A 25,487-nucleotide genomic window follows, 5' to 3' on the forward strand; every position below is an offset into this window, starting at 1 on the left:
TAGTAACATCTGACTTTTGGACAGATTGGTACCTCCAAGTGCTCCATTTACTTTTCAGGGGGAAAAAAAAAATAAAAAACTATGACTGTTTCCAGCAATTGCACTTAACAGCCACTTTTGGTCAAGAGTTGCTGTTTGGCTCCCATGCTTCCAGGAAACATTGTTCTGTTTGCTTTCAATGGCAAAGAAAAATACAAAGTAATAAACAGTCCCTCCAGGTTTTTGTCCAGGAGCAAGGATACACCCTTTAGAGCAGGGAACTTGAGCATGAGATGAAGGGAGGAGAGATTAAATGGAGGGATCATCTCTAAATGGTACTTGTCCTTCTCATGACCTTGAAAATGAAGTGTAAAGGAAAGGATGAGAAAGGTAAGAATTTTCTAGAAATATTACAAAAAATGGGCCAATATTATCACTACACTGATCATTTTCCACCAGCTTCTCAATGCCTGCCCTAAGACAAGAATAGAAACAAAACAGAGGAAAAGGCACAATGAGGGCAATTCATGGCAAACTTTAGACCATGACAGATCAGGAAGTCCAGGAAATCATGAGCAGGGGAGTGTATTGAGTTTCTGGGGTTCTTTTTTATCCAAACCAATAAACCTCGTAACAAAATGATTGAAAAAGGTGAAAACCTCTCATTCAAACAGGTGTGGCTTCAGGGCAGAAGGGCACAGAGTTCAACCAAGGTGAAAGGAGAACGAATCCTTCTGAACGCTACTAAAATCCACAAAGCAGTCACCTTGTGTGCCCTGTGTCACTTCCCTCCATCCATTCTGTGTTCCTGTGTTTATTTTGTACTCTGCCCTTACCAAATTCTGGACTATACAGTAATTTATCTCAGCATTACAGGCAGAAGGCCTGTAGAGCAACAGGAATGGCCATGGGCCAGCATCCATGGGTGCTTGGGAGTGGTCAGGAGTACAGGTCCCTGGGAAATTTTATTTTCCAACAGAAAAAGGCAACCTTGAAGTCAACAAAGATTTTGCCTTCTGAGGAACATCATTCATAGTCCTACATGGCAAATTAATTTCAAGAACCTAAAGCGAAGTGATCTCATAGATGGCTAATGTCTAATTCATAATTAATCTATTTAAACAGAAGGTCTGTTTCATGATTCGGCTTTGGAAAGTCTATTAAATGATGCATTTGCCCCCAGATGGAATTCTGGGCTAATTTAGGTAATATCCGACAACTGTGTGCAAAAAATTTGGTACTTTCAAGGACATCCAGCTTGAACAAAGCCCAGAACCATTCTTGGCACAAATGTTTGCACAAAGATGTTTACACAAGCCCAGACTTCAGCTGAATCATAACATCGATATTCTTAATATAATTTATTGTGTGACACTTGGCACGTCCAAACTTCAGCTGGGTAAAAGCAGGGAAAACACTGAAATGCAATGAGAAACTCTGTATTTGTATTATTTTGTTATCCTAATTTTTAAAAACATTAAGCTATGAATTGTGACTGGTGCAGCTGGTGGATATGGAAGGACAATGGAAGCTTCCTGGAGTGTTGGCTGTCATTATGTTAGGTTTCAATTGCCTTTCTTTCCTTGCACGTGTTAAAAGTCTACATAGAGTCGAGCAACATGAAATCTAAAATTAAATTACCACAATTACAATGGGGAGGCAGAGTATGTGTTTAGTTCTAAAGATGGGTGGATAAAGTCAGGGCAAATATCTCCATAGATTGTTTATAGTCAGTGGTGCAACAGGGGTTTCTCAGTCATGAATCCAAAGCGCCTTCCTCAGCCTTCTTGCAAATTGTCTTGTGCTGGAACATCCAGTGAGCAGAGGATGCCTTGTCACTTGTGCAAACCACAGAGTGAGAACACCTGCACACCCCTGGGATGACAATGGTCCTTGGACAAAGCAAAATGGATCATCTTTGCACTGGTCAGCTGTGCCCAGGAAACGTTTGGGAGACTTGGGACGGCCCGTACAGGCACTGACCTCATGTTCCTGGACTTGGGAATATTTCCTTGTGCTTTTTCCTTTACAGACAGTGTAGGTATTTGGGATGCTGTGGGGTACCTGATGCGTGGTATTGAGACCATGGTAAGTGGATGGACCATGGTAAGACCTGGATAATCTAGGGAAGCATCCACCCTTTATCATCTTAGGGAGTGAGGCCCTGGCACAGGTTTCCCAGTGAAGCTGTGGCTGCCCCATCCCCAGAAGTGTCAAAGGCCAAACTGGATGGGGATTGGAGCAACCTGGGATAGTGGAAGGTGTCCCTAGGTGTTCCTAGGGTTTGGAACTAGATGATGTTTAAGTTCCCTTCCAATCCAAACCATTCTAGGATTCTATGGCCTTTTCCTGTTAGAATGTGTGATGTGCCCGGGAGTCACCAGGGCACAGACAACCCCCATTAGTCCATGGATCAGGAGCTCTCAGTGCATACATCACAGGAGCTGTTTGAACAACCGTGTCCCAGGCTTGCTTTGTCAGGGACATTTTGTTGAGTTTCTGGGTGATCACATTTGCCCACTTGACATTTGTTAGCAGGTTTTGATATTTGCTGCTTCATGCCTTTAATTCCCCTGCTGGGTATGTTTCAACTATTTTAATGAGCTGATGATAACTTTGAAGGGTGCTTGTCTAGCACAAAGTCAAACCATTTGTGTCAGGAGTGGGGGAACCATTAGCAGCCATGGCCTGAATTCCTGCTCTCAGTTCAGGGTCTAAGTACTACAAAAGCACTTTAAAATATACCATTAAGCTTTTTCTTCTTTAAGAAGAAGGGAGAGGTTTAAGACTGGAATTCACCTTAAATCCTTTTTTTTCATTTAATTTTCTTAAGAGCTTTACTGAAAATTGGTTTAACATTATCACTGTGAATACAGGATCTACTGGAAAGAGCCCCTGCCCACGGCACGAGATCAGAAATAGATGATCTTTAAAGTCCCTTCCAACACAAAGCTTTCAATGATTCTGATTCTACAAAATACAGCAGCAAATCACTATTTGTTTACTTTGATTTGGGGTTTTTTTGTTTATTTCTTCACTAGTGAAATAAATATTGTACCTCTTTAATCTTTTATTTATTCTTTAGTGCTCATAAGCTAAAGCAGCCAACATGGCACAGTCCTATTACACCCCAAATGGAAAGACAAGTGTTGTTTGTCTTCACAGTTTTGGATGTCAAAGCATAAAAAAATAAGCCAAGCTCTTTGCAAAGTGTAGACTAAGGGAAAAAATTGTGAATCTCACATTTTCTACACCACTAACTCTTAAGTTACCTCAAGCTTATCAAAACAAACTATTTACTGTGGGTGAGTTCTGCAAGTGTTCTGGCTCAGAGACTCTTTAAGGCAAAAAGGGTTAATTTGGAGTCAATGGAGGCAGTGGGAAAACAGCAGGTAAAGTTAGAAAGATATTCTAGAAAGTGGTCACAAGGTCCTGGTACTCTGCTTCATTTCTAAGTATAATTTGGAAGAGTTCACATGCAGGTGAGGGCCTGCTTTGCCTGCCATAAAAACAAATATTCCTTTCCCTAAATGGCAGCATCAAGTGAAGAGTGGAAAAGCAGAAATTGGCTCAGTCTTACAGGTGGGCACATGAAGAATGGTGCAGAAAATGAAATTGCATTACATGGCAAATTAAAAATGAAGAATCATGAACAGTTTGTATGTTAGCACAACTGATTTTGTTTATTTTTAAACCACCCCAAAATCCAATCATGCTCTATGTACATAGGCAATACACGGGATAGCACACCAAATGTAGACAAGAGAGATAAAATATATTCTGTTTTATTTTGCTGGTGATTTTCCTTTTTATTCTTTTTTTCATTGTACATCTGCTCAATTTGATGAAATGATCCAGCCCATAGGGATTCCTATGCCAATCCTACCTCAACTCCCAGTCCCACACTGTCTCTCAGAGAGGAGAATCCATCCCATTACCTCTGGGGGGTTTTTCTGAATGCTGGAATGTGCTGATTTTCTGATAGTTCCTCTGGGCCTCATTTCTTATGGGAAACTCTTTAGTGCAGAACAAGTATATCAGCATGGATCTGCTTTGACTATATTCTATAGTTAGTAGGTAAGACCAGGTAATGGTTTGGGTTACTCAGGAAATCATAAGTAGCACACACACACACAAATGAAAACAGAAAATAATCTTCCACGTCATTTAGAGTGTTAAATTTCTTTCTCATTTCCAGTGTCGTTTATTTCTCTAAGTACTGCTCCAATTCTTTCCATGTGTCTTTATGCTCTTATTTTCTTACAAAACAGTATACTAGGCTTTCTGTATAAAACATATATATAAACATTTATATATATATATATATATAAAAACAAAGCAACCACCCCCAAAATGGACTTCCAGGTATGTATGTATTTGTCCCTCATTAGAAAATATACTGTGTGTACATCTATTTGTGGTCCCTGAATGCCACAGCGCTGGCAATTAGAATGGGGTCAGAGAGAAAGGGGACTTCTTTGCTCCTTGTTTTCCTTTAAATCACACAGATAAATTACAGAAAGTGTACAAAAGCAGAGTAGCCACAGGAACAATCAGATCCTGTTTACACATTGGCACCACGTTGTTCTTGTTGTCATTGTTATTACTACTCTCCAATTTGACTTCTAGCTATTACTTCCCACGAATTAATATATCTATATATCTTTTGTCACGTGTATTCTCCCCTCACAATCAGCTGGATGCAGGTTGAGGGAGAATGAAACACTAGAAAGCTGAAAGATCCTGTGACTCTGGAAATTCTTACCCTGCTTTTCTGGCCCTCTTTCTCAAAGGTGATCGATCATTTAGGAAATGATGGTTAATTCTATGTAACAACTAATTTTTAATAGCCTTTCCTTCCAAAAGGAGCTTTTGGACACTGATTTGAGATTGTTTTTTTCCCCATTTGTTGCTGGCATTAGATTCCAGCCTTACATTTTTGTATAAATACTGTTTTCTCAGGTGTAAGGCCCCTCATTATTGGTACAGATGGTTCTCTGTCCTCAGTATCTATTCTTTCAGGAAACAGACTGCTCATTTGAACTACTTATCATTACTGAGTGATGTGATTGGAGAACCCCCCACACTAAATACACCTCAAAATTGGGTGGTAGCAAGAGAGGGGTTAAACTTCAGCCCAATTTATTTAGGTCACGACTTCTTGACCTGAAGACTCTGTAATTGAAAAACCCCAGATATAAAAAATGTTATGAAGATATGGGGGCAAAAAAAAAAAAAAAGGAAAACTGTATTGAATTAAAAAAACAAGGTACTGCTTGCTGGTTTGCAAAGAGTCTATAACACTGATAAAATCTTCGGAAACCAATGTGCTGCTTTTTTTTTTGCCTTTTTTTTTTTCCCACTCTCCATGCCCTTCTTTATTTTGGCTTCATTTCAACCCGGGAGTTCATATCATCCCCTTCCAGGTCATACTCTTCTACTTGGCCACTGGTCCACACCTTCATGCGGTCGGTGAGGTCGCTGGTTCTGGGTGCCAGGATGAAGTCGTAAATCAGGGCAGCACTTGCTCCTCCAATGATTGGGCCAACCCAGAAGATCTGAAATACAGGTCCAAGTTATTGCATCAGGTATTTCTGGCATTTGAAGATCCTCTGAGGATTCTCACCATGAAATTTGCAGCCTATCCACCTGAATGTCTTCTTAACCACATGGCATAAAACCAGGAATTTCTCACCATGAATTGGTGATAGACCCAGAGGTGAATAACTGTGACTGTGTTGCCAAGTTGTGATGTTTAAAATCAGTCTTTTACGGCTAAAACATCTCTGCTACTCCAGATAGAGTGGGCAGGGGAGCATAATTTCTAAAACCACAGGCCATTAGATGCTATTTTCCAGTTAATTTCCAGTAAAAGGTGAATATGAAAGTAGTAGTTAATGAGGATCTAATACTAGATGTTGCTTAGCTGGTGATATTGCTGTAATTGAACTGGCCTAACCACTTAAGAAAATTGAAGTTTAGAAGCAGAAGTAATAAAAGGGTTTTAGTAGACAGACTGATTTTTGTTAGAAATAACAGGTGATATTGAAGGCTTTGCATGGCCAAAGTGCTACTGAGTCTGAAAACTCTTTCTTTTATTCGGCAGTATCAGTAGTTTAACACAAATTATTACCTCTATCTTCTTCTGTCTCTACAAAGGATAATAATTTTCCTATTAAATTCTGAAACACCAGCTCCTCACTTAGTTACTTCCCCTTAGTGGCCTAATAATAATGTTCAAGTGGGAGGTACTGCCAAAATTTCCCCAGTGTCCTCCGTTTGTGTTTTACTCTTTAAATTAAAATGGAATCCATATCCAAAATTTTCACAACCCCATTGTATTACCATTAAATTTCCACTTGTGCCTATGCAACTGGCTGCCAAAACTGAGAGTAGGAGAGCTGGAACAAGCCTCATTTTATACATATTCAAGAACACATGCTCATTTACAACTTTTATATCAGCATTTATTGAGCTTTGGTGAAATAAGTAAATTTTTGTGAAGTTCTTCATTTTAACCACATTTAAATACAGGGAATAATCTAAAATTTATAGTGTTTCCAGAGCCCTTATCCTTGCAAACACATAAGCAGACACTCAGCTTTAAGACACTGAACATTTTATTAGCTCTTAAATATTGGATGATCCATTTCAGTTTATAAACCTGCGTAAGAATCTTTCTAAATTGGGTTTTACCAGATTAAACAGTAGCACTTCACAAACTTAGATTAAACAATAAATTCACAATACAGGATTCTGTGTAATAAGGCTTAAACTTTTAAAATGTTTGAAATAAAGAAATATAAAGGGGAATAACCAAAGAAAATCTACTGTATTACTTTGAGCACAGAGACTGCATGAGCCTGAGGACTTTCTGTTTGCCTGAGGCTGTTCAGGACTTGAAAGGAGAATATTCTCTGTTAAATGAAATGGAAACACCAACTCACTGACTTGAACACTAGTGATAAGTGTTCAAATGTTTCTGATCTTGTAGGTTATGTGTATTCAGAGCCTCTTGTAAGCTAAACAAATTTACTCAACTTACCCAGTGATTTTCAAAGTTGTTGGCGATGAGCGCTGAGCCAAAAGATCTGGCTGGGTTAATTCCACAGCCGGTGTAATCAATCTAGGAGGTGGAAAGAGGAGCAGAGGTGAGGCACTGATGAAGCTTCCCCATCATCTCCCTGCCTTCACTGGCCCACCCCGAGTTGGGGCATGGCAGATACAAACTGTGAGGGCTAACACTTACAGCAAGAAGATGTCCCAAGGCAACGGAGAGACCAATGGCCAAAGGTGCCGATCCCGAGACGTCGTTCCTTCTCCGGTCTGTGGTGGCCAGGACACACAGCACCAGCTGGAAGGTGGCAATGATTTCAATACCCAGCCCTTGGCCTGCATTGATTCCCTCTGAAAGCTGCATGGAGACAAGAAGGGAAATGTCACTTCATATTTCCACCTGACTTCGACTGGTGTAACAAAGTTCTGCAGTCATCTATTTCCTCAATAGAAAAACACAGACCTGCACATCTATTTCCCCCCCTGGGGTTCCTTTTGCTTAACAGGGGGAAAATATAGGAAGAAAGAGAAAAAAATTGAATAAAAATTAGCTTTGAAACACTCCCTGCTGTACTCAAGCCGAGGCATAAGCAGCTTTTTTTGGTGATCCAACGTGGTTGAGTGGTTGCTGCTTCCAGCCAAAGTGAACACTCAGCCACTGGACACAATGACAGTGTAATTGATCTACATGTGAGAAACAAATGAGCCAGAGAGTTGCCTTCAGCAGAGTTTACTTTTCCAGAAGTGAACTGTGGTGCCTTAGGACAGTCACTCATTGCTTCAGGTATTTCCACATTAATATTAAGATAATAATATTCCACCTATACTGTGAATTAATTGCCTGAAAAAATGCCTCTAATGCCACATGAAATATCCTGACATGTCCACGGAGTTCATGTGGGACTGGTAGATGTGACAGAAGACCAAAAGTACCTAAAACATCTCTAGGTACGCAATATTTAGGCATTGTGTCTCTAATTTGCACAGATAATGGATGTAGTCAGTGGAGATGACATCCATTCACAGGATGAAATGTAGGTGATCATTTGAAAGCTCTGTTTTGGTTTTTTTTATAGATCTCATTTGACTACAAAGAGCTTAGACACCTAACTCACAGGTAAACTACTTTTTGGTGTCTTAGACTCAAACTAAATCTCATTCGACTTCTTTGAGGTACATAAAAAAAAGCCCCAGTTAAGGAATCCCAAGGGGCTGATGGGACGAGTGCTTCAATTTCCTACTGAAGTAAAGTAGATTGTCTAGAAAAACTCAAACTGTCAGACATAAATATTCCAATGGTATCATTAGTCACGAAATCAGCAGTTTCTTGTAAATGCTGTAGAACATATTGAAACCATGGTGATTCAAATAAATGGACATTACAGTGCAGAAATGCTGTCCTATTTCAGGAGTACTGCTAAAAACTTGGGCCTAGCAAGAAACCATGGAGCTAAAGCATTTGATATAACAAGTTTTGGGTTCTGCTTTTGATTGCTGTATTCAGCGATGTCTTCGTTAAGTCAAGGCAAGTCTGTTACTGAGCTGAATAACTTGACATTAAGTAGAAATAACTCACTTCCATGGATGGGATGAAACATGAGCTTGGCCACAGGCCAAAGAACTGAGAATGTGACTCAGAGTAGGGAGCAAACTCTGCAAAACTTTTTTTCATTTGTGCTATCTGTAGGTTATCACATCTGTCAGAGCCCCTGCATTAAAAATTGCTGGGTCATACATGGCAAAAAACACAATTCCATGTTATTCTGACCTGTCCAGAACAATGAAACTATGGGAAATCCTGCTATTAATCTGATTTTGTGGTTTATGCCCTAATTTCCCCAAAGCTAATATTTGAATAACCTTAAAACATAACTATTTCACTTTCCACGTGTGCTATTCACATTTCTTGTTTCTTCTCTGTAACAATGTAGCATGATATCTGATTCCAAAGCACTGAAAAAACAGTCATGAGTTTTAGTTGACATAAATCTGATTTCTAAATCCTGCTTATCTGAAATGCTAATAATGTATTTTTATATCCTGCTCTTTAATATGCAGGAGTGGTATCCTCTGAGTTGGAAGCAGTTTATCCACAAATAGAAGGGAATTCTTGTTGAAAGGATGGGTATTTTTGTTCCTTCAGCATCCATAGAGTAGAAACTGAAATCCATTAATGAACCTTCATCATTATTAGGACTTACATGTGAGAAGTATGAGTCTGACATAAATACATCCATATGAGATGCACTGAAAGTTGCATGATGCAAATCTTCATGCTTGATATCTCTGAATTAATATTCTATTGCTTTTGTAAGTTTCAAAAATAAACACTTTTTTTTTCACCGTAGAAACAGTGGGATTTGTCCCTCTCAACAAATTAGACTTCCAATGCATTTCCTTGATATCGAAAACAAATTAAGAATCTGAAGTACACACTCTCTGGAAAATCTTCTTACATTTGGAAGGCCAACTGGCCAAACTTAAAAGCTAGGTGTCTTAGCAAATGAGTGACTGATGTGCACATGCCCAAAAGCAGGTAAGAAGAAACTAAATTCTTTTCTATAGTAATCCAGCTCCAGAGAACACAGAGCTGAGGTCTGACGCATCAATGTTAGCATTTGACAAAGCCTTGACATTTTAAAAGATTAAACACTGGCCAACCAGTAGGCTTTCCCTCCACTTGAAGGGCTTCTACAAAAAGGCAAAAGACAATAAGAACAAAATTATTCTTTAAAAACCTGTGATAATCCTTATCTTCAAGGGGCGGAAGTCATATTCTTCCTTTCCCTCCAGGAAAAACACATCCTACAGCTGACGTGACTTGAGGTCATTCTCCCTGCTAATCAACACTTATTGATGGGCTGTGTGGAATCAAAGAAAACCTGGAAATATCATAGGAAACCTTTTGCTTTCCTCTAGCTGGGTAATTTTACACAGCCTGCCAGGAACATTAAGATTCCACGGTGAGAGCAAGGACTCTGGGCCATGTTCCAAAATGGGACAAACCCAGGCAAACCTTGGACGTCCTGCCTTGCTGTGGCCTTTGGATCTGAAGTGTGTAAGTGCAGGATAACAGAGTATTCATTTGCCTCCTTATCAGAGCTAAATTATCACTGCAGCAGCAGCCTGGGTCATCCATGGTACACACAGAACAACACCCAGTGTTCACCATCCCAGCCACACCCCAGAAAAAGCTTTAGAAAGGGAGTAGGAAGGTACATTCCCTTGTGTCAAGTTAAAATGTACATGTATACGTGCATATTTATACTCCTGTAATCCTTATTCACAGAGGATTAGCAAGTGTTACCCAGAGAACATTTTACACCTTTTGAATCTAATGGTTTAAGCTCTTGACAGAAGCAGGGAGACACCACCAACATGAGTTTGTTGTCCTTTCCTTACAGTATTTTCTGTATGCTATTCAGGTTTCTTAAGGAAAGCTTTTGTTGAATATTTTGTAGAATACCAGGCTCCAGAAGCTTCAGGGTTGTCTAAAGCTTAACCTGAATCTAGCAGGAAGAACTACCCCTCATTAGAGACCTGACTGAAAATCAACAGTTGGTCTTAACGTCTGGCATTCTGCTACTGAGAATATCCAGAACTCAAGGTGACCAATGTCTCTGGTTCCTAAATAAACAGAATAATGCCTTGAAACAAGACACAGCCACCTCTACTGCAGTGTTGGGGTGAAGGGGGCCCTTTCCAGTGACCTATACCCACACTGCAATGCCTTTTTCCCTGCACTGGTACCTCTTACCAGCTGCACAGGGTATGTGGGCTGAAACTGCATTGCATCTGATGCATCTGCTCAGAAATCTTTGACATCTTCTCATGTCAGTCCAATAATCCTCATTAAAGTAACAGAAAAAATGTCAGAGGGCAGAGAGCGTCAGAGTCACTCCCTGAGCTTTTCATGCTTCAGACTTGGGAGACTTGAGGAGTGGATTCAGTGCTTTGAGGAGCCAAACATGCTCTAAGGGATTAAATGAAACACACAAGCCCATATTAATCTCCAAGAGAGTCTGCACAGACTTCTTTTCCTTTTTTGTTCACATGAATAATTTCACTAAACTTCATTTCTAAGTCAGTGTTTTGACAGAAGAAGCACCAGAAACACACACAAGAAATGGGCTGAGTTACTGGCAAGATGTGAGAGCTATCTGTGGACACATTTATCTGATCAGCTGAATCAATCTTGGCTGCATTAGCTTGCAGTGAGTAATTCCCCTTCGACTATCACAACTCCCAGACAAGAAGCAGAAGCCTACATGTAGACACCCCAAGGGAGGTCTAGCCTTCTGTGAGCTGAATTCCACCATTTTCAACCTTCACAATCCCATGATTAATATTTTTCCCCCCAGTTCACTGTGAATCTGAAAAAAGTCATGGAATAAAAATCAACTGGGATTCAGTAAATGTACAGAAATCACATCTTATCCAGAAAACTCCTGAGATGCAGCTGAATGGAAACTAAGGAAGCACTAAAGGCACAGTGACTCAAGAGACATTTGAATGAGGAGTGTTAAACCCCCAAAAGCATTATCTAGACACGAACATGAGAGCAATTAGTAGAGAGGAACATCTGCTTTTTGTCTTAGGAAATGGGCAGTGGCCACATCGCTTCCAGCTCTCCATAACATCAGACAGGAGATGGGAACTAAGGAATTTGTTTCCCAGAAATGCCCTTAACTGCCATGTTTAGCTGACTGACTCCCACAGCAATAATTTGGGCAAATTAATGGTACGTTTTCTTTCCTTTTGATTTTTTTTTTTTAATTTTTTTTTTTTTTTTAGGACAGGATATTTATGAGTTGTCCGCCTTCAGATGAGAAATGGGGACAGGAAATTAAACTGGCCCAAGGTAAACCCCACTGTGTACTTCTCTAGAGGCTTCATATTTTTCCCATTACGAGTGAAAGTATATCAAGTTCAAACCTGTTTCCCCTTACATGGATAAGACACTTTGTTATGCAAGGTGGTTTCACCACGTGGTGCTGAGCTCCATCTCATCCAACAAACCCTTAGTGCTGGATTGGAGCTTCCAGGGCCCAGCTTCCTTTAATACAACAGGGATTCGTTTCTCATTGTTCCAGAAAAAAAGAGAGGCCTCTGGAATTGCAGAAGTCTGTTTTCTAGCAGGGGAATGTCAGCTTTCCCCATTCTTATGAAACACCAGTGCAAGCCCTGCTGGCTGCTGTGGTTTTGAGGGAGAAAAATTAAGCCACAGCACTTTTAATGGCTGGAACTTCTCTTCCTTGCATATCCTGACCATCCTACCTAAATTATTACCTTTTCTCTGCCATGGCAGACATTTTTCTTAAAATTAGCATTTTATTCAAGTAAATTCTTGCTGGTTTACAGCATTTTCTTCTTAAAGCTTAAAATTTCCTGTCTTTGACTTTCCTTCTTTTACTGAAGAAGGAAAACTCTTCACAATAGTTTAGATGGTTTATTCTCTCTTCTTCATCCCCTCTCATGAAATATTAATCATTCTTCTTTATGCCAACTAGCTATCATTTAAGTGTTTAGCTGGCAAAGTTCTTTAATGGGATATTCTACAAATGTAATCTCAGAAATTCATCTCCCTACTCCCCTCCAAACCACATCCCACTGCCTTGCCTGTCATTTTGTTTGACTTTTCTCACTCTTTCAGCTCCAACTTGGTCATGAAAAGAACTTGATGACTTCCCTATTGATATCTTTATTCTCCTCGAAGTCTATGCCCCATCTCCATAGCTATAAACCTTCCCTTGACTGATAGTCAGAGTTGATTCAGAGACTTCATCCCCAGCTGTTTAACTACAGTCACTTCTAGCCTTGCTATTTAATGGTATCACTCTGCAATGGATGTTTCTATACCCATTATTTGAGTGCTAGGGATTCAGGGAGTACAAAAGTCTCATTTCTTTAGTAAGGAGAGACAGGAAAAGATCTAAAAAGTTTCACTTAAAATTACACGACAGGAGCACTCAGAAGCTGCTTATGAATTAGCTTTGGATCGTATCCTACATCAACAATGGAAGCATTCAGCAGAACCTGGGGACAAAACATATTGTCCTCTGCTAGATTATCCTTCCTATAAATACAACCTTAAGAGCTCTAAAGGGGACTCATTCAATTCCCAAAGCAGAAATCATATTTTCCGTTCCTTGGACAGCAGACACCCTCCAGGAACAAGGCTAAGCTCTCTCCTCCCACCCTCTCTGCAGGCCGAGGAGAAATTATCCAGGGGTTTGTGTCACAGTGCCATGGAGAGAAAGAGAGAATGATTATTGTGTTAAACCAGAACACATAAAATTTGTATGTCAGACGAAGACAGGCACTAAAACTCAGTTCTTCTACAGGACTTGCATTTAGCACAGCTGGTCAGAGACAGACAATTCTTTTATTTACATTTTTGCTTTTTGATGTGCCTCTGGGAAAGTTGCTTTGGGGAATTTTTTTTTTTTTTTTTTGTTAAATATTGCTGCTGAGAAACAAACAACTTCTATTCAGAGGATGAGGAATTGTGAGGTTCTGTATTTTTTTTCTTTGCCCAGCCAAACCCAAGCAAATAGTTAATTTTCTGTAACAGTTGAAGCACTCGTTTATACCACAGAGCTGTTTATTATCTCCTGTATTACCAGCCCAGTAGGAGATAGTGTTTCAGTGGGGAATTTTGGGGATATCTGAAATTTGAGCCTAACTGGATCTTCCTTTCTATGTTGTTACTGGAATAACAACTGGATTTGCACAAACCTCACAGTACGGTTGTTGGCAATTTCACCCAGACAATATTCATTTTCTATTTCTAGAAAAAACTGTGAAGTTTTCAGACTTTCAGAGTCTGAGTCAGTTCATGCAGTCAGTCTTGTGCACAGCATTGAAGACTTGGCATTTCCATGGAGTTAAAAACCAGCTCTGAGCCTGTGCAATGCATTTCAGGAATTGGGGGAACAATTCCAGCTCCTTCATTTCTCCACCTTGTTCATCAAGCAAGAAGTCCTAACAAAGGAAGGAAAAGGGGCCAAACCTGACCTTACCCATTCCAAATAGAGTCACCAGTGCCTTCAGGAGGAGTTGTGTGTGTATATGTGGAAGGAAACGTGCCACAGTTCTGCTCTGAAAGCATTCATTGACTCCACTTGGCACAAAATTAGTCTCGAGATCCTGGAAAAGTTTAGTTTTAGGGACACCTCCCAGTGGTTCCTAGAGAGGGGATGCACAGTCCTCGTCCAGGGAAGCACACAGACGATTTCTTTACTCCTTTCTAGTCTATGAGTTATGTCTTGCAGAGCTCTTAGGCCACATTTTTGCCCTCCTGCTGTTTATAGTTTCCTGCAGGATGCCTGTCAAGCCCTGTATATTTGATTTAACAGGTTGTTGTTGTGCCTCAGCCTCAGATCTCCTCAGCTTCAATGAAGCTGCAGCAGTCAAACACCAGCACCGGCTCTGGATGCCAGGAAAATCAGCATTTTCCCATCAGGTTACACATTAATAAATACCCAGGGCTGCAAAGTGCTCCCAGCCAGGCCAGGAAAACCTCCAGGAGACAATTGTGGTACCAGGTAAAGACCTCTCTGTTGTTGAATTCTCTCGATTAAGCTGGAGAATGGACAAATAAGCAAAAATGTACTACTGCCCTAAAGAAAACAGGCAATTTCCTTTGGAGACAAACAGGAAATTTTTCAAGGGCTGTCTTTTCTTCCTGTAGTACTTGTGATGTGCTTTGCTATCCTTGCTTTAAAAATGCTTCTCTTAAAAATATCTATACAGCCCAAATAGTGGTATTTTTTAGGATTCTCTTTTTAAAGAAATGTATTCTTTACTCCCTAAAGGTTCACATTATCTGGTAAAACCCGTGAGCCCTGCTACAAAAAACTTACATGTTTTTTTTCTTATAATTTCATAGATTTAACCAGAATTGATCCACAATATTCATTCTCTTGCTGTGAAAATTACCATTTGTTCTCAGGCTGTTGTTCTTCCCATGCCAGATCTTGGTTTGGAACCAACACCTACTAATAGATATTTTTTAAAGCTTTCCAATTAATTTAAATTAAAAATTGAAATTTGGGCTTATCTCATCTGAAGACTCTTTCTGTCCATCTGTCTCTGATGTGTGTGTTTGGGGGTGTGCACACACATACACACCAAACAACCAAATATATTTGGCATAGGTCATCCAGTGCTATGGAAAGGAAACCAATTTTAACTATTTATTCACCACTCAGGAAGGGTGGTGGCAAAATGAATTTTACTTATAATTAGTACTTAATCCTGCTTAGTTTGACAGAAGAGAAAAAAATCATTCTCTGAAAATCCCAACATGATTCCACTTGCATTGCAGTATTAGCTAATCTACCAAATTAATAGTGTTTTTAGATCTATGGCACCTTGTTGTTTTAAACCCCCCTGTGCACCCCTTCCAGGAATTTCTACCATTTCTAAGTAGAAATAAATGAAGAGAACCTTTAGTTTGAGGCCTGCAGAGCATTTTCCAAATAGTCATCCTTGGATCCGCTGGCACAAAACCCACTCTGATCTCCTCTGTTCTAGCACAAAAGGACTGGACTGCAGGAGGATGAGCACCAAGGGCCTCTCCTTGTGCCAGAAATGGCCTTGCTGCTGCATCCCGCCGTGCTCCCTGCCAAAATCCCGGGATACAGCTCTATTATCAGAGAGGCGCTAAGCAAATCTTTGTGGAAATGGAAATCAGCTAATAAGCTCTGAGATCTGAGATAAGGATTAAAGCCATAGCCCCAAATTCTCCGCGGGATGGGTGATAACCATCAGGTTTATGTCTCAGCCCAGATGTTTCTGCTGTCACTGTGTGAACTCATTGGAAACAGGCCAAGACCGTGGCCAGTTTTGAGCAGGTGCCTTTCCTGTGTCCCACCTGCCCTGCCTGGGGCCTCTCAATACAATGCTGGCAAGCTTTAAAAGCCCTCTGCTGCAAAAACTGACAGTGAACAATGAGCTATTGTTGTGACAGTCTTTGTTAAGAAATAAAAATCCCAGATTAATGTCATGTACCGGAACCATTTTGCTCATTTTCAAAATGCAGCAGCTTCTGATCCCTTGTGAAAGTTCGAGTGCTCAAGCCCAGAGATGTCCCAGCTGAGGCAAGATTGGCAGGAGAAGCCTAAACTGGATCAAAAACAGGCAGGGCAAAGGGCAGAGACAGGAAGAATGAAGCTCCTCACTGCCCTAGACTTGAGAAAGGCACAGTATATAATCTGTATTGAAAATAAAAAAAGGCATCCAAGGATTTTTCAATAAGCCCTAAAGGTCAGGAACTCAGCTGCATGTCTCGTCCATCCAGCAGCACCTCTGGAACTGCAATTTTCCACAGTGACTCAGAGGAAAAGCAGCATCACTTACTCAATTGTCCCCTCACACTGTCAAGCTCTCAGTTTATTTTGGATGTTCTTCCAACTCAAGCCGGCTTTGTTTAATTGGAGGTTGGAGAACGGGCTCGTAGGGCGCGGGCACGAGGAGACAAGGAAATCACAAGGCAAACACTGACTCATCCATGGTAACCAGGCAAGTCCTGCTCCCCATGGTGAGAAGACCACTGGTGTGGACCAAATGTGGGGAGGGTGGTGACTCCCATCGGGAATCCCCTCTGAGATAAGTTTCTAAAGGATGGGAAACATCCAAAGGGGAGTATCAGGATAAAAACTTCAGTGCTGACCCACGAACACCATTAAAAGGTGCAACAGGTCTCAACTACATGAAAGGGAATTCCCAGTGCTGGTGCAACATTATGTCTGCACTGGAAGTGCATTTGTTGGGAGAAAATTCACCAGCACTGATGCCCTAGAGATAAGATCATCTGCAGAAGATAAGGATCCATATATCTTATCATATTCTATACTCCACTCTCCTGGAGGCAAGAGATTGTTTGCCTTCCCCAGGTAGCAGAATAAGGCTGGAGCTGGGGACATGTAGACAGTGAAGGAAAAAAATTAAAATCTCCAGCACTGAGGTTCCAAGTTGCTCTGTTGCTGCTGGATCACAGTCCAGCTGAGTGGGAGTAGCTATGGAAAGAGGACTCATTCCCATCCCTGGAAGTCTCCAAGGCCAAGTTGGACGAGGCTTGAAGCAACCTGGTCTCGTGGAAGGTGTCCCTGCCCATGGCAGGGGGTGGAACTGGCTGATCTTTAAGGTGTTTTCCAACCCGAACCATCCCATGATTATGGTTCTGTGGTGTGATTTTGGAGAGGTTGGAAGTTGCCTCAAAGCAGCAGATACTGCCCTGGTATGAAGAATCAAAGACAGCGAAGGCCTCCTTTTTCCCTGTCCTTGAGAAATCTGGAGCTGGACACTGGGTGTTTATCCCCAAAGGACATTGCCCCCCTGTGTGCACCAGTCCTGCCACAGATGATCCTGATTAGGGAAGCCCCACAGAGCAGCAGTGGCAGAGACACAGCCCGTCACCGCCGAAATCCGAAGGGTGTTCCAGCAACAAGTAACTTTCCATACTCCAGGAATAGTATCCATGTGAATATTCACCTGTCTTAAAATGACCTCTGAATCCACTGACCACAGATCTCTTCTGGCTTTTCCAGAAAGCTCTTTAGTTACACAAACAACGTTTATCAGTCCACTGGGTGTTTTCTAAACCCAAGCCCTCCTATTTGTTATTCTTGATTGTTTTTCTTTTCCCTTTATCTACCCGAGCAACGTTACCTTCAGGTCTGTTTTTCTTGCCTACGATTTTTGATCCACTTACAATTTTTAAAATAATATCTTTCATCATGAACTCAGAGACAGAGTTTTCAAATAGTTGCCAAATTATAGCCCCGAGACTTAGGGGACACATTTCGTGACACTCTCATCAGTATGCCAAAATACAGATACTATGAAATTATGAAAATTGTGAACCAGTGTCTGGATTTGTCACAAAATTCTAATTATTTACACATATCTATATCGATCTTTAGCTCAGGTTATTTTAGATAGATAGATAGATAGATAGATAGATAGATAGATAAAGAGATAGATAGATAAGGATAAAGATATAAAATAACCTGAGCTAAAGAATTTTTCCCAGCATGTTTTTAAAAGTTTGATAAAAGTTCTCCAGATAAACATTGTTTAACAGCAAATATTGTGTTACCTTACAGCACAGAAGCCTCCTTCCACCCCTCTTTCCTGCTCCAGCACTTTGTTGGTCATTAACTGCCTGTGCTGAGTAGTTTGTTCCATTATCCAAGCTCCAGATCTGTCCTCACCAGACAATAGCCAGCTCTGCTGGCAGATGAGTGCATTTTGAATCTGGTATTCTCTATTCTTACAGCTTTACCTAATGGAAATTTGTAACATGTAGTAATCCAGCTTCCAAAAAAAGATACAAGATGATGTAAGGAAAAATATTTAAATTTTTAGAAGAGCAAACACACTGCATACTCTTCTTCCAGCTTCTCCAATTCTCAAAGTTTTTACTTTGGAACCCACACCACTACTAAAATATATTGGAAGTTAAGTGTCTTTAAAGGATTCAGTAATCTAAATACATCTCTGAGTGTTGTCCAAAATGTCTTACTCAGGACCAGCCAAAGTAACTAAAAATATATCTGTTGACTTAAGCAAGGTTTGGATCAAAATCCTAATGTGTGACTGGTTTCCTTGTCTTAGTGTAAACCAGACCTTAATGCTGAACATGTTAAAGGAGCATCCTGCATTTTCAGTCTCCGTTCTTTCTCCTCAGCCTTGTACTGTCCATGGCCGGGTGTTGTGCCTCATGTGCTTGTGTTTCCTTTTTTCCCTTTGGGCAATGAGAAAGACACAGATTTATCCCACTGAATTTTGGATAATTAGCAGAGGCTCCCAAGCCTGGAGCCTCAGCAAAGCAAAGAGGAGCTGGGTGTCTCTGGGGGCAACTCAACAGATCTAGAGGCTGAAGTGCCTCTCTTTGTCTCTCACTCTCTGCAGGTTAGAGAGGAGCCAGTGGAAATGGGTTCTCAGCTTGCTCCCTCAGTGTAGGACCTGCAGCCAGGCAGGATAAATCCAAGTTCAGGCATGCAACCCCACCCAGTATCCACTGGGAACACTGGATGGCCACTCACTCCATTACACTGCCTCCACCACATTTTCCTGCAAAAGACACCTCTCCAAGAACACAGCAGGGTCAGAACAGAGGACAGAGCCCCACACATCCAGACCTTCTTCCCACCCTTGTCAAACAAGCAGCACTTTCTATTCTTTCTTTCTATTCCTTTTCTTAGCAGGGAATCCATACCTTGTTATCCACAAGAAGGGCCAGAAGACAGCGCAGCTGGCAGGGATGCCAGTTCTGAGCCTCCCCTCCTTGTCCTCAGGTTAAAAGCCATAACTTAAAAGCAACCCTGTGGTTTCTCCTTGTCAGCTCTTTGCTGAAAGAGGCACCTTGGTGCTGAGCTGTGGTTTCAGGATGTGCCCCATCGAGATGGGCTCTGCACAAGCACAACCCCTCTGCTGCTGCTGCTCCCCCCTGCCTCGGGCTCAGACCCAGCTTCCCCTTGACCCTCCCCTCCCCAGGCACTCCAGGCTTGTCACTGGGAAATGAATGGATTTGCTTGCCTTTCCTTTCCTCTCTAGTTCTTTCTTGCAAGGGAGAAGAACAGCTGCTGCCCTCCCTGTCCCCAGGGGAGTCTCCCCACTGCTCCTCCGGCCAGAACATTTATAGCTGGATGTGAAAGAGAAAAGAAACGAAATTCTGAATATTGTCCAACGACTGTGAGACCAGAGCTTTTAGAAACTGCACAGAAATTGCAGATCGATTTGTAAAATTTATATCATGGAGACTTAACCCTGCCTGCTTTTGCCTTTGTAGCTTGGGGAGCTACTGACCGAGGGGCAAAAAGACCTTCACCCCCCTTCATACATGACCAATTTTAGGGCTTTTGGTTAGGGGAAGGAACCAGTCATCAGGATTTTATGGAAGCAAAAGGGAAAAAGCAAGCTTAAGTGCTACCAAAACCAGACCTCCCGTGTTTAATGGCAGTTGGACCTCTCGAGGAAACCACTTGGGCAGACACCCTGTCCCATGCGGTTGAGCTGTTCCCTCTGTCAGTGGTTTCAGAGGAAAAGATCACGTATCACACTTGCAGCCAGAGCCTTCTGGAGTCAATAAAATTATTTGCTCCTCTTCCCCAAAATGTTTTGAGTCAAGCCATTAAAATTTCCAAAGTGCTGGCAGGATGGAATAGCTTCAGGCACCAGGAGAGAGGGAGGTGAGCAGCCAACTCACAGAGTGACATGAGGGTGGATGATACTGAGCTGCCCAGGAATCACCTTAATATCAGATTTTATTCTGTTTTGAAAATCTGACTCATGTTCTGAAAATACTCTAATGTCAAATTACAGTATACAAAACCATATTGCTAATTTGCCTAAATTATTTCAGAAGAGATGTTGCATTTGCAGCTTTATGTACCAAATACCCTTGTGACTTCAAATGGGCAGGAGATTTCAAATTAGATCAATTCACAAACTGCAGTCAGGAATATTCTGCAAGAAAGGGACCACAGAAAATACGTGAAATACTTGTTCTTAAGAGATCAGGTTGAATAAGTGACCAGAAGGAACTTCCATTTACAGCACTGTGTGTCCTTTAGTGGCTGTAGCACTGCCTCGGACAGTGGGATGGTTTCAAGTTCAAAAGTGTATTTATCCTTTTTTTTCTCCTATTATGCTGCAACAACAACAGCAAAATGACATTTTGAGGAGGAGGAGTTGTGGCCAGGCAGTTTTTAGGCAGTATGATGTGAACATGATGTGGCTGGGAGAGAGCTGGAACCTGCACCCCAGTTACCTGTAGCTGCCTCACACCTTCCTCCAGTTTCCACCTGAGAATTCAGGATTTGTCCAGTTTTTGCCCAGAAATGCACAGAAAGGGCCACTGGGATTCTGTCAGGCAGGATCTGAGCACTCTGCCTAATGCAACAGGTGCTGCTTGCACCTTTGGGGATGGGATTTCTCTTGCTACACATCTCTCTCTGCTCCCATGGGTTTTCATCGCAGCCATCACCAGGATACACAAACCATTAATTAAGTAGTGAAAACGAACCACACTCACAGAAGCCAAAACAACACTGGTATATGCACATTAATCAGCATGGCACCTTAGAGACCCTCTGAACCATGAAAGGTCATGAAACTGCCAGTGTTAAACTGGTGTCAAATCCACCTTTCAGCAACTTGGATATACAAAACTGAACATGAGCAAAACTGATCACGACCAGAACGTCCTAAAACTCCAAAACAGGGGTGGGGAGGAAGGACCATCCCTGTGACATCCTGGTTATCAATCAGGACTGGATTCTCTGCTACAATAAACAGCCAGCTGCCCAAGGTCACCAGCACCAACAGCACACCCACATCTTTAGTAGATTACAAGTGCTACATTTCTACTAAAAAAAAAAATAAATAAATAAAAGAAAGGGGGAATTAAAAGTTTCTACTTACAGCATTAAGCCCCAGGGAGTTTCCTGGGAGAGAGGAGGTGACTCCCGAGAGAATGGCTGTGGCCACCACTGCCCCCAGGCACTGGGCGAGGATGTACATGAGCGCCTTGAAGATGCTGATCTGGCAGCTGAGCAGCAGCCCCAGGGTGACAGCCGGGTTCAGGTGTGCCCCGCTGATGTGGCCCACGCTCTGAGCCATGGTAGCGATGGATAACCCAAAAGCCAGCGACACCTTCACGTTGTCCTGAGACCTCGTTGATGTTTTGTTGGCCACCACGGGGAAGTTGAAGCCCAGAGCTGAGCCAATGCTGATAAAAATAAAAAGGCTCATGGCCAGGAACTCAGCCACCACTGCCCTCCAGAACATTTTCTTTTTGAATTCACTAGCCATCTTCCCTCTTTCTCTCTTTCTCTCTCCCCTCCTCACTTTCCCTTCTCCCTCTCTCCCTTCCTTTGCCTGATATTTTTCCTTTGAGGTCTGAAGAGAAATCTGGAGGAAAAATACAGTCCTTGGATTATTTATAGGGCTTTGGGTGGTCTGTAGGAGGGAAGGGGTGTTGCACAAAAGGAGGAAAGAACATCTACATAGATGCTGACTGCTAGATTGATGTAAGACACTGTTTGCCTGCCAAAGTTTTTTCTTCCTTTTTTTTTTTTTTTTTTTTTTTTCTCCCCTCCCTTAACAGCGTTCGATCTCTGCCGCTTTTTTTAAGAGGCTTTTTAAAACTCTTGGAAAAATCTTTAGGAGAGCCTCAGGAATTTCAGCCTCACTTCTTGAACTCCTGTGTCATCCTTCAGCACATGGATCGGAATGAAAGCTTTGATGGGATTTCTGTCTGGAGCTGAAACAGAAAGCAAAGTTATCCGTGCAGGCTGGTGAGTTATTCACGCGCAGCTTCAGCGGCAGCAGATAACAGCCGAAAGTAGTAAATAAGACTGACAACTAAATCCACACTCTAGAGGCTTCAGTAGCTCCGTTTCTGTATTTGAAAAAAAAAAAAAAAAAGTGGAAATGTCCCTTCTGCCGGCTCTGTGGACTCGGAGCTGTTTGGATGCCAAGTCTGGCGGCTGCACGGACACACTCGGATTTACACAGCTCACACGAGCTGCTGTTCACTGGTGAGGGATCAGTTTTAATCTCCCTGTAAATCTGCCATAACACTGTGGTAAGCTGGAAGCTTTAAATACATGTAATTTGGATGCTGAGGATGATTTTTTTTTTCTTTTATTTATTTATTTTTAATTTATATCATTTCTTCACTTTTTTTCTTTCAAGCACAAAGGTGTCTCGGGGTTTCCCAGCCTTCCCCTTCTGACTGGCAGGAAAAAAAAAAAGCCAATTTGGGGGCTTCCTAGCCCATGTCCTGCATTGAAAGCCCATCTCTCACCACCCTGTTGAAGGTCAGCTCAGCTGTCCTGGCTGTCACCAGGGAAACTCTGCTGCCGCTGAGCCCCAGGACTGGGCAGACACAGAGACAGAGGGGAGAGCAAGGGAGAAGGGAAATTACATGCTTGGGTTTGCAGACAAAATGAACCTCCTGGCAGTGCCAGAGCCTCTCGGAGCAAAAGGTCTCTGTGCCTGGTTTTACCTCCGCGGGGCGCAGACACTCAGATTAACCCCTGTGCTCTCAGACCCCTGCCTGCTCCAGCAGCTGGGGCTGTCTCCAGCTGTAAATCCCGGTGCTTGCTCTGACTTCAAACCAAGAAAAATCCGTTCCAGAGGCAGGAACTAATTCCCCAGGCACAACTCTTGAAGCATAAGTATTTAAAATCAGCCTACTTCTCTGCCTCCTCTTTGTTCTCTTCTTTCTTTAATGCACTGGTAACATCTTCTGAGTTATACTTAAATAAATTCAAGGCTTTTTCATTTGGACAATATGTCAGTAAGAGGGGAAAAATCAAATACACACCTGGATAGTATTAGACAGTCAATAAGGGTTTTTTTTTAATATATTTGGTTTTCAAAAGATGATGCAGTGACAAAGCTGTAATGATTTAAATAAAAACCCAGATGTCTGCAGCTTGTCATACCCAAGTTCTTATTCTTTCTAGGCATCAGATGTTCTTCATTTTTCACATAGCCAATTTTATTTCTTTTTTGTTTTATAATACACTTACACAACAGGAGTGTACCGGTGAAAAAGGAAAAAGTAAAGAAACAGAAACAAATTAATTACTGGGTTTACCCTTCTAATTACAGTGGGATTTCAATGAGGGACCATGTGACAAACAAATCAAAAATCAAATTTAGCCAAACAGTGGAACATAGCGGAATTTTAATATAAGATACAGTTGATTCTAGTTGTGTCCTGTCCAGCAGAACTTTTTATTTACTGCAAACACTATCTGAGACTTGAAGATCTTCAGTGACCAGCTGGTGCTTCCAAGAGGATGCCCAAGACCCAGGCAGGGCATGTATCTCACACCTCAGGGAACTGGAGAAAGCTCTGGGAACAGTTTGAAAGAGTTTCCATGTGTCCCAAATTGGCCTCTGTGGGATGGAGCTGCCCAGATAGTCACCCATACCCACAGGAAACTCCCTCTTTACTCACCTCTTCCTACAATTAGGAACTGGATGACCAAGCCACCTCTGTATCAGTACTGATAAGGTGAGAAAGATCCCCTCCAAGGAAAACTTTCAGAAAGTGGGAAAATAGACTGGGGAGGTATTGCAAAATGCTTCCCTGGTTTCTGCAGTCTCCTCTAGGTATCCCTGACTGGCCTGTGCCAGAGACAGGACACCAGGAAAGCCAGACCTTTATGTGAACAACACAAACATTAAATGTACCTCGAGAGTAGCAGGTTGGGCACCACCTTGGTGTTGAGCCCGTTGGTCACCTCACACTTTGCATTTTCATCCTGGGACTCTTTTGTCTTTTCATTAACGTTACCCAACCTGTCATTTTATATTTTGGAACTTGGTGCCACAGTAACTCAACAAAACGATCACTCAGACAGAAAAGAAAAAAAGAAATCTGAACTAAATTACAGACAATTAAGGGGAATACACATGAATAAAAGAGCAGAGACAGACTTGTCCTGTGCATAGAAAAACCACCAAGGGGGGGAACAGAAGGGAATAGCAACGAAAGAACAAATATTCTGCACAAGTAGAGGGAATTGTGGACAAAATAAATTGTGCAATAACGGAAGTGTAATAAGGAAAACGGGGAGAGAAAATGAGAGTAGAGAAAGCACACATCAGTTGGACTTCTTCAGAAACGTCCACCACAACGCAGATCTAACAGGTGCCCAACTCACTGTGTCACTTTTCCAAACACCCAGCTCCATCCCATGTTCTCAGGCTGATAGCAAAGATCCCAGTGTTTGGCCAAGCAAACAAATTACACTCAGACCCCAAAACCACCAGAAGCCAAAATAAAGGCCAAAGCCCAGTTTCCTGCGTATCAGATAAGCTGGGGTTTGTGCAGTTTTCTGAGCATGGTTTTAGCTTATGCACCACACTTGAAGGTGGGGTTTGGATTTTTCTAGAAATGGAGAAGATTGCCAACCTTATGTTGGTGTCTAGGACAGGCAATTAAGAACAGATCTGTTTGGAACAAGAAGGAAAAAGGAGCTTTTTATCTGAGGGGTGTTTCTTCACAGATGATTTAGACCACTGTACTCCCAACCACTCTTTGATTTGGTTACACTAGAGACAGCTGAGTGAAAAATCAAGCTCCCAGGAATGGGTATTTCATTGCCAAGATCTCAGGACTGACTCATTTTTTGTGTGAAACAAATCAGGTTTTGGAGGGCTGTGGCACAAAACTCCCTTAACATTTCATTCAGAAAACAAATGTACTTGTTAAAGTGGGAGGCTTTGTTCTGTGATCCCACACGTCAGATTGCTCAGGATCTCTGCTTTTTGAACAGAAACAAATGTCAGTGACTTCAAACTTGGTCTTGGCTAACACGAAATCTCTGGGAATTTCCCTCTTAGGTGAAGGAACAGTCAAAGTCTAAGGGCAGAAGCAACGAACAGCAGTCCAGCAGTCAAAAAATTGGAAGAACCAGGGG

The 25,487-nt window shown here is 41.8% G+C and overlaps 1 protein-coding gene across 1 annotated transcript; it reads right to left on the reverse strand.

The window, feature by feature from the left end:
• Window positions 1-3,635: 3,635 nt before the first annotated feature.
• Window positions 3,636-21,970, reverse strand: AQP1 (aquaporin 1 (Colton blood group)). Its single transcript, XM_069006296.1, has 4 exons — window positions 21,469-21,970; window positions 7,229-7,393; window positions 7,025-7,105; window positions 3,636-5,537 (listed from the first exon to the last, which is right to left on the reverse strand). Exons 1-4 carry the CDS (start codon window positions 21,856-21,858, stop codon window positions 5,358-5,360), a joined length of 816 nt encoding a protein of 271 aa, XP_068862397.1. The 5' UTR covers window positions 21,859-21,970; the 3' UTR covers window positions 3,636-5,357.
• Between the last annotated feature and the right edge of the window lie 3,517 nt (window positions 21,971-25,487).

The sequence above is a fragment of the Aphelocoma coerulescens genome, chromosome 2 (assembly GCF_041296385.1).
Source record: "Aphelocoma coerulescens isolate FSJ_1873_10779 chromosome 2, UR_Acoe_1.0, whole genome shotgun sequence".
NCBI lineage: Eukaryota > Metazoa > Chordata > Aves > Passeriformes > Corvidae > Aphelocoma > Aphelocoma coerulescens.